General features: G+C 37.7%; 1 protein-coding gene across 2 annotated transcripts; it reads left to right on the top strand.

Moving 5' to 3' along the window:
• Nucleotides 1-731: 731 nt before the first annotated feature.
• On the top strand, nt 732-2,870 carry LOC109220749 (protein PHLOEM PROTEIN 2-LIKE A9-like). 2 transcript variants are annotated; one of them, XM_019385220.1, is made up of 3 exons: nt 732-936; nt 1,498-1,574; nt 2,297-2,870. In XM_019385220.1, the coding sequence occupies exons 1-3, from the start codon at nt 880-882 to the stop codon at nt 2,397-2,399; spliced, it is 237 nt and encodes a 78-aa protein (XP_019240765.1). In that variant the 5' UTR covers nt 732-879; the 3' UTR covers nt 2,400-2,870. The 2 variants fall into 2 exon arrangements, with proteins under 2 accessions (XP_019240765.1, XP_019240766.1); XM_019385221.1 differs by lacking the exon at nt 732-936 and adding an exon at nt 1,100-1,191.
• Nucleotides 2,871-12,956: the final 10,086 nt, after the last annotated feature.

The raw sequence follows: 12,956 nt of genomic DNA, 5'->3' as shown, positions 1-12,956 counted from the left end.
ATAAAGAATAGGAGTAGCTAGCATATGTTCTTGAGTACCCTGATAATTGATCAAGTCAACCTTTGAGAAGCCAATAACCGTACGCAATTGTGGTATGAATAGAGAATCTTGTTACTACTACTCCCTCCGGTCCAAAATAAGTGATTTTTTGGATGTTTTCACACAGATTAAGAAATCCACCTTTTAGCATTAATTAACAATGGAATTGACCATATTAACCTTTACTATCTCACATAAACATTCCTAACACATATTCCAACAGTATTTACTCTAAGGACAATGTAGGAAAAAAATAATTAATTCATTCTTGAAATCTAGAAAAATCACTTATTTTGGACCACAAAAAAATGCCAAAAAATTATTTATTTTGGACCGGAGGGAGTATTATATATGTACAGCAAAAAGTCAATTTGAAATCCATTCTAAGATTAAGAATAGTTTATTACTATTAGACCACAACATGTAACTTTTTAGAATATAGAAAAGTGCGACTCTCCTCGAGGTTTTTGTCTGATTAGAATAAGTGATAGTTGATAAAAGGCATTTGAGAAAAAGGTTTTGTAAGTGGAAGATGTGTATTAAGCAATGGAAAGGATTTGATACTTAATGCCGTGTGAGAATCATTATTCATCTTTAATCTTTATCAATTACCCCACAATCTCTAGCTAGCTAGTACAAAAACAAGGGAGCGGTGCTAGTTTTATGCATTCAATTTGCGACAACCTATAATATATAATATATTCTTTTCTCGAGTTTAATCATCCGGTATTCAGAATTAATTGGTTTGACGACTAATCCATATTTGCACTGAATAAGTGAATTAACAGGGGTAATCAAAGCGCTCCCTCCGAAAAGTTCTTCCTCTCAAGCAACTCAAACATGCGACAACCTTTGGTTAAGATTGAAGGAACTCAAATCATCTCACCACATTTTTTGGTACGTATATTCTTATAGCTAAATGCCCCTACGTACCGTGTGTCTAACTACTTGTGACTTGATTCCCTCTCCTTTCGGCGAGCGCAGCTGGAATGTTGTATTAAAAAACTACTGTGATGATTCCTATCAGCATATATAAATCTGTGTATATTTTGTAGGACAAATTATAAGGCACTCAAATCTCCACATTCTTTGTATTAAATGGCTTCAAAAGCGCACTATGAAGGCAATCACACATTCTATAAAAAAGAAAAGGTGCAACAAGTTTCATATATGCATTTCTTCAATGTCGTGTGCTTTCTAATATTGCATGTCTTGTTCTCTCATTACTTAATTACTTCATGCATTATACTAATGCTCGGGTTCATGTTTCCTATTTATTTAAGCTTTTTTTTCCGGTAATTTATTTATTTAAGCTTTTGTAAATTGTGGAAATCCGAAGCAAAAAGGAAAGAAGCCATCATTTAAAAAAAAAAAAAAAAAATTCCCATCCCCTCTGTCTCTCTCTTTCACTGGGAATTTATGAAAATATTTGACAAATGTTATTTTCCTTACTTACAGGGGTATGTAATTTATCCCAAAGCTATTAATATTGTTTGGGGAAACGACAAGCGCTTTTGGAAGTTACCCAAATACGAGTAAGAATTTTCCATTTTATCTTTGTTACTGATTGTTGTTACTGTTTATTTTTTTATTTTATTTTTTTGGTGCTGAGGTTTGGAAATAGCCTTTTTATTTTCACAAGCTAAGGATAAGATCAGCGTATACACTAATCCTCAGCAGAAGCAGATCCAGGATTTCAAGAGGATGGGTGCACTGTTATGAAGAAGTGTATCTAGAATTTATATTTAACGAGTTTAATTTTAGTCTTTTACCATGAACTCACTACACTTTTGAAATTTTAGGCTCAAAATTATATTCTTTTTGAAATTTTAGTAATTTTTACATATATATATATATATATATATATACTCCGTGGCGAAATCAAGACCGTTCAGAGTGAGATTTGAACCGCAAATTTCACTAGCTTGTAAAGGTGCACCCAATAATAATTGCACCATAGGAATCTTTGAGCATGGGTTCATACACATATATTTAAGTAATTTTAAAGAAATATAATATTATTATACATAGTTTATGGAGAGGAGTATGGGTTCACGTGAACCCATATCTGTCAACCTGGATATGCCTGTGCTCCTCAGACCCCACTCGTAAGGTTGCACTGGGTTTGTTTTTATTATTATTGTTGTTGTACGAGTAAGGATTTTGCACTTTATAGCCATTTCCGTTATTTGCCAAAATTTAATATTACTGCTATTTTGTAGTATTAGCTAATAACAAAATCATTATATTTGAACAGAAAGGAGGACGCAGAACTTATTCAAGTAGATTGGCTAGAGGTAACTGGTTGGATTGACAATGTATTAGAGAAGAAAACATACGACGTCGGTCGGTGTCATTGATGCCTGATGCGTTCGGTTGGAGTGATTCACCAGTCTATATTATGGCTAAATGGGGAGACAACACTCAATGGAGAAAAGTGAATTTGACAACTGATATTGACATTAATGGCAAAAAGATGATACCAAAAACTCTTACTATATAACAAAAGGAAATGGGAATACTGATGATAAGCTGTATTTTGGTTTGTATGAAGTTTGGAGTAAAAGGTGGGAAGGAGGTTTGAAAATTCATTGTGTAAACTTGACAGAGAGAAGCTAAGCCGATGAAGTGTGGGGGAGCCAGAGCGTGGGGATGCGGGTTCGGCAGAATGCACAACCTTTTATTCAAATTATGTCTTTATCTTAAAAAATTCGTTGAATATTATATAAAATATTATTTTAAAATTCAATAACTTAAAAGGATAATAATCCCAAACCCATAAGATTCAAATCTTGGCTCCACCTCTGAGAGCGAGGGGATATAATCTCAAGTTAAAAGTCTCGCTGTTCTTACTTCATGTATTTTTAGAGTGTATTTTCTTCCATATATGTGTAATTTTTCTTGCATGAATGAAACTATATATATGATTCACAATCATATATCCTTTTATATTTACAATTTTATTGTTGTGTGACATACACTTAATTAAAAAGGTGATCAAACATAAAAAGTTATGTGTATTAGATATATCTAGAAAATATTTCCTGTGTTCGAGAAGTGTGAGAAAAGGAATTTTGACCTCAAACTCAGAAGGTAAACTATGTATTCTCCCGTAACTTAGTGATAACTTAGAGTTGAAGAATATTTAACTCTCCAAATAGTAGATAAATATTTTTTGTATTTTGTTTTCATGGACGTTATATTGTTATTAGTGTATTGGGAAAAATTGAGTTCGTGTATAGAATTAAATAAGAGGTGATATATCATGACACGCGGACTAGTAGAAAAGTAACTGATTGGCAAAGTAAAAAGACACGAGCTTCAACAGGCACAGGCAGAGGAAAGATAAAAGCTCATACCTATTGATATTCAGAAGTTATATCAGAATAATGAACTTAAATAGCAAAAGAGGTACAGATACGTATTATTGATAATTAATAGGCATTAATTACGGAAAGCGTTATTGAATTTGTAATGAATCAGTTATGATTACCAATTATAACGTTACATTAATGCCATTAATTATCATAAAGGCTCTATTATAATAAAGGAAAAATGTGCTACTTCGAGATAGCAATAAAAGGGAAAGATTGAACATTTGTAAGGACACGAAATACTATTGCAATATACTGATTTATTTTGCTTTCTTCTGCTTATTGAAGTAAATTTCTTTTATTCATTATATATTTGATTATCAGTAACCCGAGTTCTTCTAAAATAAAGCTTTGACCGGAATCCCTATTTTTGGTTAAAACAAATTGGTTCTGTTACCGGGAATCAGATAATTTATTCCTTCCTACATTAACCTTTTTATTAAATCAATCATGTCAAATGTCAACGACAACAACAATCAAAGAGACCGTCAACTCCAGGAGAATTTGCAAGGTGATGGAACCCCTGTCCCTTCTCCACAAAATTCTCCTCGACAATCTCGAGAAGGAACTCCTGATGGATCTCAATCAAATGCAAATGATCAATTGGAAAATGATGAGGCTATCAACGAAGCTTTGCAAAAGTTAATCGCTCAACAGGTCAGCAAAGCTCTTGAGGCTTTCGCTAGCCAGTTGCCGGTCGCACCACCAACACCAACTCCGAATAATAATATTTTGGAAAACCCACGTTCTAGGCTCGTTAATTCAGGCGGTGGTGGAACTCCAAGCGAATCTCGTGATGGCGAACCAGGTAACATAGTTAATTCTGATTTACAAAATTTAGTATTAACCTTGCAGAAACAGCTTAAGGAGCAAAGCGATCGCATAGAGCAAATACCTGGAGTACCGCCTATAATCAAGGGAATAGATATGGATAAATATTCACAACAACCTTGGAAACCCAGTGCTGCTCCTCTACCGATTCCGAAGAAATTCAAGATGCCCGACATCCCAAAATACGATGGCACAACTGATCCATGAGATCACGTGACTGCGTTCACAACTGGCGTGAAGGGCAACGACTTAACCAAACAAGAAATTGAATCAGTATTGGTCAAGAAATTCGGTGAAACACTCACCAAGGGAGCCTTAACATGGTATTCTCTCTTACCCGAAAATTCTATAAATTCTTTTGCTGAGCTTGCAGATTCATTTATCAAAGTGCATTCGGGAGCCCAAAAAGTCGAAAGAAGAATGGAAGATATTTTCAAAATAAAGCAAGGGGATTCCGAGCTGCTTAGAGAATTCGTAGATAGATTCCAGCGTGAAAGGATGACGTTACCACTCGTACCTGATAACTGGGCAGCTATGGCTTTTGCCAGTAATTTAAATGAAAAGAGCTCAGAAGCCACGAGACGACTCAAAGAAAGTCTACGTGAATTTCCAGCAACAACCTGGAATGATGTTTACAACAGATACAGCACGAAGCTAAGGATAGAAGAAGATACCATCTCCCGGTCTCAAAAAGAGGAGAAGGTGAGTTCGAGACGTGCTGAAACCGAAAAAAGGTCCGATAAAAACAAATACGAACCCTACATGGGCCCAACGGGAAGAGACTCACGTTCAAAACAGGACAATTCCAGGTATGATCATAGATCGAGAGATAGAGAGTCGGGTTCATCATCAAGGTTTAGAAAAGATCGAAATGCATGAAGACGCGAGATGATGACAGAAGTTTGAAGGCAAGATTTGGCGGTTACAATTTTAATGTCAGCACTTCAGAGTTAGTAGCAGTATTAAGAAGCATGGGTGATAAGGTGCAGTGGCCAAAGGAAATGAGATCAAATCCGAATAGGCATAATCCTGATCACTGGTGCGAGTTTCACAACGATCATGGTCATAAAACGGCAGATTGTAGATTGCTACAAGGTGAAGTAGACTATTTATTAAAGCAAGGGTATCTTACCGAGCTATTTAGTGAAAAAGGTAAGCAATCATACATGAAGAACAGGCAGGAGGCCCCTAAACCTCCTTCTCGCAAAAGGACCGTTAATGTTATAAGCGGGGGCGAAGAAATTAACGGCATGACATATACGGCAGCCAAGAAAATTTCAAAAGTTACAGTTACACACGGGAAGCCGGTCCGACATGTTTTGGAGGAAGAAAGTATTACATTTGATGGTGCAGATGCGGACGGCATGTTAACTCCACACAACAATGCACTGGTAATATCTCTACTTGTACATGATACTAATGTGAAACGAGTTTTGATTGATCCAGGTAGTTCTGTGAACATCATTTTGCTAAGAGTATTAAACGAGATGCAAGCCGAAGATAAGCTAGTACCTAAAGCACATACGTTATCTGGCTTTGACAATTCAAGCGTCGTGACAAAAGGGGAGGTAGTACTTACAACATTCGCAGAGGGAGTTGTTAAAGATACGAAATTTCAGGTGGTAGAGATGGAGATGGCTTACAATGTGATTATTGGTAGACCGTGGATTCACGAGATGGATGTTGTGCCATCTACCCTACATCAAGTTATTAAATTCCCATCACCATGGGGAATACGTCAAATCCGTGGGGATCAACAAACATCTAGGGGCATCAACTCTGTAGCAGATTCAAGCACAAAAAATGAAGAAAAGTAGCAATTATAGAATCCAGTTGAGGATACTACGACGCAAGCCTCAACTGAACATGGGCGAACAGATGTGGACTCAAGGCCTGATTCCATTCAAGAACCCGAAGAAAATGAAAATATCAAAACAACGGTTGAAGAGTTGGAGGCTGTAGAACTATTCACACAATGGCCTGAAAAGAAAGTCTACATTGGGGCCAACTTAAGCCACGAAATGAAAGGTAAGTTGATTGAATTTTTGAAAACTAACGTGAATTGCTTTGCTTGGTCCTATTCTGATATGACAGGCATACCCCCGAAAGTAATGACTCACAAGTTAAATGAAGATCCATCGTATCCACCTATCAAACAAAAGAAAAGAAAGCAGGGATCTTTCAAAAATCAGGTGATTCAAGATGAGGTCCAAAAACTTTTAAAAATTGGGTCTATCCGTGAGGTAACATATCCTAATTGGTTAGCTAATACTGTAGTAGTACCAAAAAAGAATGGCAAATGGCGAGTTTGTGTAGACTACACCGACCTTAACAAAGCTTGTCCTAAAGATTCTTTTCCGTTATCACATATAGATCAACTAATTGATGCTACAGCAGGACATGAATTGTTAAGCTTTTTAGATGCATATTCAGGGTATAATCAAATCAAAATGGATCCCCTAGATGAGAAAAAAAACTTCATTTATAACAGACAAGGGGACTTATTATTACAAAGTAATGCCATTTGGCCTTAAAAACGCTGGTGCCACATATCAAAGGTTGGTGACCAAAATGTTCCAGGAACATTTAGGAAAAACTACGGAAGTCTACATAGATGATATGCTTGTCAAATCTCAACAATCAGGAGATCATATACCGCACCGGTCTGATACATTTCAGATCTTACGAAAATTTAATATGAAGCTAAATCCCGAGAAATGTGCATTTGGTGTTTCATCAGGTAAGTTTTTGGGTTTTCTTGTTTCTAACAGTGGTATTGAAGTAAATCCCGCACAAATTAAAGCCATTGAAGAAATTCCTGACATGCTCACAAGTAAGAAAGAGGTGCAGAGACTGACGGGAAGAATTGCGGCCTTGGGAAGATTTATTTCCAAGTCATCAGAAAAATGTTTTAAGTTCTTTTCAGCTCTTAAAAAGCAAGATCAATTCGAATGGTCTGAGAAATGTCAACAAGCGCTCAAAAACCTGAAAGTCTACTTATCAAATCCGTCGTTGCTTGCAAAACCAAAAGATGGGGAAAGGTTGCTTATATACCTTGCTGTTTCAGAAGTAGCGGTGAGTGCTGTTTTGGTTCGTGAAGACCAAGGTAAACAGTCTCCAATTTATTATGTTAGCAAATCGTTATTAGACGCGGAGACACGGTATCCTCAACTAGAAAAACTTGCACTTGCATTAATCATGGCATCTAGGAAATTAAGGCCTTATTTTCAATGCCACCTTATCTCTGTAGTGACTGCTTATCCCCTACGTAATATATTACACAAATAGGAATTATCGGGTAGGTTAGCCAAGTGGGCCGTAGAATTGAGTGAATATGACATCACATATCAACCTAGAACTACAATAAAGTCACAGGTGTTAGCAGATTTTTTGGCCGATTTTAGCCAAGGGATGCAACTAGAAGCAGAAAAAGAACTACAAGTATTCAATGGATCTAATCTAGGAACATGGACCTTATTTACTGATGGCTCATCGAATGTGAAAGGAGCAGGTCTAGGAATTGTTTTAGTACCAACCTACGGGTGAAACTATACGACAAGCTATAAAATGTCATCCTGTGACTAACAATGAGGTAGCGTATGAAGCTGTGATTGCAGGTTTTGAATTGGCATGCGAACTTGGCATAGAGTAGGTCGTAATCAAAAGCGATTCGCAGCTTATAGTTAACCAAATGCTGGGGACTTATACAGCCAGGGAGGCAAGAATGCAGCAATACCTGGAGAAGGCGCGAGATCTGGTTAGACAATTCCAAACCTGGAAGGTTGTGCAGATACCACGAGAGGAGAATGTTGAGGCAGAAGCCTTAGCTAATCTTGCATCTGCGGCAGAAGTAACAAATGATGAAAATGCCTCTGTAATACATCTTTTTCATTCAGTACTAGATCAAGATAGAAATGAGGTAAATTTCAATAATTTAACTTGGGATTGGAGGAACGAGATTGTCACTTTTTTGCAGTACAGAACCGTCCCTGAAGATAAGAAAAAGGCTCACGTGCTTCGCAAAAAAGCTGCTCGATACTACTTAAAGCAAAGCAATCATCGAAAAATGTTTGGTGGTCCTTTAGCAAGACGCCTCGAACCTTCTCAAACAGATTATGTGATGAGAGAAATACACGAGGGACATTGTGGAAATCATGCGCGAGGAAGATCTTTAGTGAAAACCATGATTAGAGCAGGCTATTATTGGCCCAAAATGAAAGAAGAAGCGGAAAACTGTGTAGCTAAATATGACAAGTGCCAAAGATACGGTAACATGTGCATAGACCCGCGGAATTGTTATATCCAGTCATTGCACCGTGGCCTTTTATGAAGTGGGGGATGGATATCGTGGGTCTATTACCACAAGCAAAGGGCAAGGTAAGATTTTTGCTAGTACTCACTGATTACTTTACTAAGTAGGTGGAAGCAGGTGCTTTTAAACAAGTACGAGAAAAAGAGGTAAGAGATTTCATTTGGCGAAGTATCATATGCCGATTTGGCGTACCGAAGGAAATCGTATGTGACAACGGCCCACAGTTTATAGGCGCACATATCACATAATTTTTTCAAAGTTGGCAAATCAAAAGGATTACTTCAACACCTTACCATCTGGTGGGTAATAGACAGGCTGAATCGACGAATAAAGTCATTATTAACAATTTGAAGAAACGATTGGAGGAATCCAAAGGCAATTGGCCAGAGGTGTTACCTGGTGTTTTATGGGCTTACCGCACGACAGCAAAAACAAGTACGGGAGAAAAACCGTTTTCACTGGTATACGGAGCTGAAGCATTGATCCCAGTCGAGATAGGTGAACCAAGCACGAGATATGCACAAGCAACTGAGGAATCTAATGAAGAAGAAATGCGAATAAACTTAGATTTACTTGAAGAAAGAAGGGAAGCTGCATTTATAAGAATGGCAGCACAAAAGCAAGTTATGGAACAATATTATAATCGGAAAGCTCGCCTAAGGTATTCCAAGGTTGGGGACTTCGTACTCAAGAAGATTTTTCAATCCACGAGAGCGGCTAATGTGGGAAAGTTAAGTCCAACCTGGGAAGGGCCTTATAAGATTCATGGTATCGCAGGAAAAGGAGCATACGAGCTGGAAACAATGGATGGCAAGATTTTACCTTCACATTGGAATGTCGTTCATCTGAAGAGATACTATTTCTAAGGAAAAGAAGTATGCACGGGCAGGTACCCTCGTTTTCTAATCTTATTTTTGAATTGTTAAAATTTTTCTAACGATTTTAGATGATAGGCAAAAAGCTAACCCGTACTAAATGATGAGTCACGACATGCAAGACACGTGGAAAAACATAAATTCCCGGTCTAGTGTTACAATTTATTCTGATAGAAATTAAAACGGGCTAAGCAGTCTTCATCTACAATCGCACCTCCGAGTCCCGTACGTTTTTCCCTTTTCAGGGAAGGACCGAATAAGAGGAGTAAACAAGTGCTCGAGATTTCATACTTCAAAGCTCAAACACTTGGGGGACTATATAATATACGTAGGGCATACGTATAAAGAAGGCAAAGAAGACTAAAGAAGATAGTCGAAAGTACAAATCAAAGCTTCAAAGTCTACTCATCGAATGAGTCAAGTTCAGAGCAAAGTTACAAGCCAATAACACAAAGCCAGTCGAAAAACCTTATAGATTTCAAAATTTTATGATATCTAGGTTAAAGGCAATGTATAGAAACAGGTTATAAAGGAAAACCTTGAATTTTATTTTCTCTTTTGAAATCTGTTGTAAAGAACAAAGTTACGAAAAAAGTTATAGAAGTTATTTAAATACATGTAAGATGTTATTTAAACTTGACAAAGTTCAAATGAAAACTTTATCAAAGTTACTTCAAGAAACATGTGTGTTCCTATTTCTTTTGTCGTACATTTACACCATTATGAAGTTGAGACGTCTTCTTCATAAAGTGTCGAAAATAAAAGGTCCTCTTTTATAAAATTCATGTGTGATTCAAACATCCATGAAGTTAATAAACCATTTTATGAAATAAAAAATGCAAAAAACGGGTAAAACATAAACCCACGAATTAATTAACAAGTCCTTAAGTATAAAGGAAAAGACGAGCAAAATAGAAGATCAAAATAACTAAGTTAAAACAGAAAACTTCTTAATATTAAAAAGTTTAGACTAAGTACGAACTTAGTCATAAACTATTTGTCATTTATATAAAAGCGCCCCGAAAAGGTCTGGGGACTTATCATTTCCAAAAAAACTAAACCCCCATATGAGATCGGGGGTTACAACCACATTCCAAAAAAAAGTAACATATCGTAAACTTTTCACTGAGGGGCTGAAGAAGGATCTGAAACAGGGTCATTAACAGCAGAAGGTTCGAGATGGATTGAAGGAGTTGGAGCATTTACCGTACCCATATCATCTTCAATGTGCTCGGGAATATCAGCCATAGGAGAAGGAAAGTCTTGGCCTTGCTGAGTTTTTTCAATAGTCTCTTTTATTTTAGCTAACTCAGCATCCAAACTAAAGCCCTCTTGGCTAGCTTCAACCAGGGTATCATGGTGTGTATTTAAAATTGCCCAACTCACTTCAATTGTAGTATTGTCCTCAAGAATCTCGTAATCTTGCTCCTATTGATCAATCTCGTTTTTAAGCTATTCATTTTCAGCCAGGGCAGAATCATAAGAAGCTTGCAGAGGAGNTGCAGCAATACCTGGAGAAGGCGCGAGATCTGGTTAGACAATTCCAAACCTGGAAGGTTGTACAGATACCACGAGAGGAGAATGTTGAGGCAGACGCCTTAGCTAATCTTGCATATGCGGTAGAAGTAACAAATGATGAAAATGCCTCTGTAATACATCTATTTCATTCAGTACTCGATCAAGATAGAAATGAGGTAAATTTCAATAATTTAACTTGGGATTAGAGGAACGAGATTGTCACTTTTTTGCAGTACGGAACCGTCCCTGAAGATAAGAAAAAGGCTCACGCGCTTCGCAAAAAAGCTGCTCGGTACTGCTTAAAGCAAGGCAATCTTTATCGAAAAATGTTCGGTGGTCCTTTAGCAAGATGCCTCGGACCTTCTCAAACAGATTATGTGATGAGAGAAATACACGAGGGACATTGTGGAAATCATGCAGGAGGAAGATCTTTAGTGAAAACCATGATTAGAGCAGGCTATTATTGGCCTAAAATGGAAGAAGAAGCGGAAAAATTTGTAGCTAGATGTGACAAATGCCAAAGATACGGTAAAAATATGCATAGACCCGCGGAATTGTTATATCCAGTCATTGCACCGTGGCCTTTTATGAAGTGGGGGATGGATATCGTAGGTCCACTACCACCAGCAAAAGGCAAGGTAAGATTTTTGCTAGTACTCGCTGATTACTTTATTAAGTGGGTGGAAGCAGGTACTTTTAAACAGGTACGAGAAAAAGAAGTCAGAGATTTCATTTGGCGAAGTATCATATGCCGATTCAGCGTACCAAAGGAAATCGTATGTGACAACGGCCCACAGTTTATAGGCACACAGATCACAGAATTTTTTCAAAGTTGGCAAATCAAAAGGATTACTTCAACACCTTACCATCCGGTGGGTAATGGACAAGCTGAGTCGACGAATAAAGTCATTATTAATAATTTGAAAGAAACGATTGGAGGAATCCAAAGGCAATTGGCCAGAGGTGTTACCTGGTGTTTTATGGGCTTACCGCACGACAGCAAAAACAAGTACAGGAGAAACACCATTTTCACTGGTATACGGAGCTGAAGCCTTGATCCCAGTCGAGATAGGTGAACCAAGCACGAGATATGCACAAGCAACTGAGGAATCTAATGAAGAATAAATGCGAATAAACTTAGATTTACTTGAAGAAAGAAGGGAAGTTGCATTAATAAGAATGGCAGCACAAAAGCAAGTTATGGAACGATATTATAATCGGAAAGCTCGCCTAAGATATTTCAAGGTTGAGGACTTCGTACTCAAGAAGATTTTTCAATCCACGAGAGCGGCTAATGCGGGAAAGTTAAGTCCAACCTGGGAAGGACCTTATAAGATTCATGGTATCGCAGGAAAATGAGCATACGAGCTGGAAACAATGGATGGCAAGATTTTACCTTCACATTGGAATGTCGTTCATCTGAAGAGATACTATTTCTAAGGGAAAGAAGTATCCAAGGGTAGGTACCTTCATTTTCGAATCTTATTTTTGAATTGTTAAAATTTTACTAACGATTTTAGATGATAGGAAAAAAGCTAACCCGTACTAAATGATGAGTCACGACCTGCAAGACACGTGGAAAAACATAAATTCTCGGTCTAGGGTTACAATTTATTCTGATAGACATTCAAAAGGGTTAAGCAGTCTTCATCTATAATCGCACCTCCGAGTCCAGTACGTTTTTTCTTTTCAGGGAAAAGACCGAATAAGAGGAGTAAACAAGTGCTCGAGATTTCATACTTCAAAGCTCAAACACTTGGGGGACTATATAATATACATGAGCTTCTGAAAGCTCGCCTCACACTCTTCCGTCCACTGGAACGGAGCACCCTTCTGGGTCGGTCTAGTCATAGGTGCTGCAATCGAAGAAAACCCCTCAACAAATCGACAGTAATAACCCGCCAAGCCAAGGAAACGGCAAATCTCTATCGCGGAGGATGATCTAGGCCAACTCTGCACTGCCTCTACCTTCTTCGAATCCACCCGAATACCCTCGCTCGACACCAC

The sequence above is a fragment of the Nicotiana attenuata genome, unplaced genomic scaffold (genome assembly GCF_001879085.1).
Source record: "Nicotiana attenuata strain UT unplaced genomic scaffold, NIATTr2, whole genome shotgun sequence".
Lineage (NCBI taxonomy): Eukaryota > Viridiplantae > Streptophyta > Magnoliopsida > Solanales > Solanaceae > Nicotiana > Nicotiana attenuata.
The sequence above is the reverse complement of the archived record's forward strand: the minus strand, read 5'-3'. Positions and strand labels throughout refer to the sequence as shown.

Excerpts from the sequence above, each read along its gene's own strand:
- LOC109220749 (XM_019385220.1), top strand. The coding sequence starts at position 880 with ATGCGACAACCTTTGGTTAAGATTGAAGGAACTCAAATCATCTCACCA. Across the intron at positions 937-1,497 it reads TCATCTCACCACATTTTTTG|GGGTATGTAATTTATCCCAA; the intron begins GTACGTATATTC and ends CCTTACTTACAG. Across the intron at positions 1,575-2,296 it reads TGGAAGTTACCCAAATACGA|AAAGGAGGACGCAGAACTTA; the intron begins GTAAGAATTTTC and ends ATATTTGAACAG.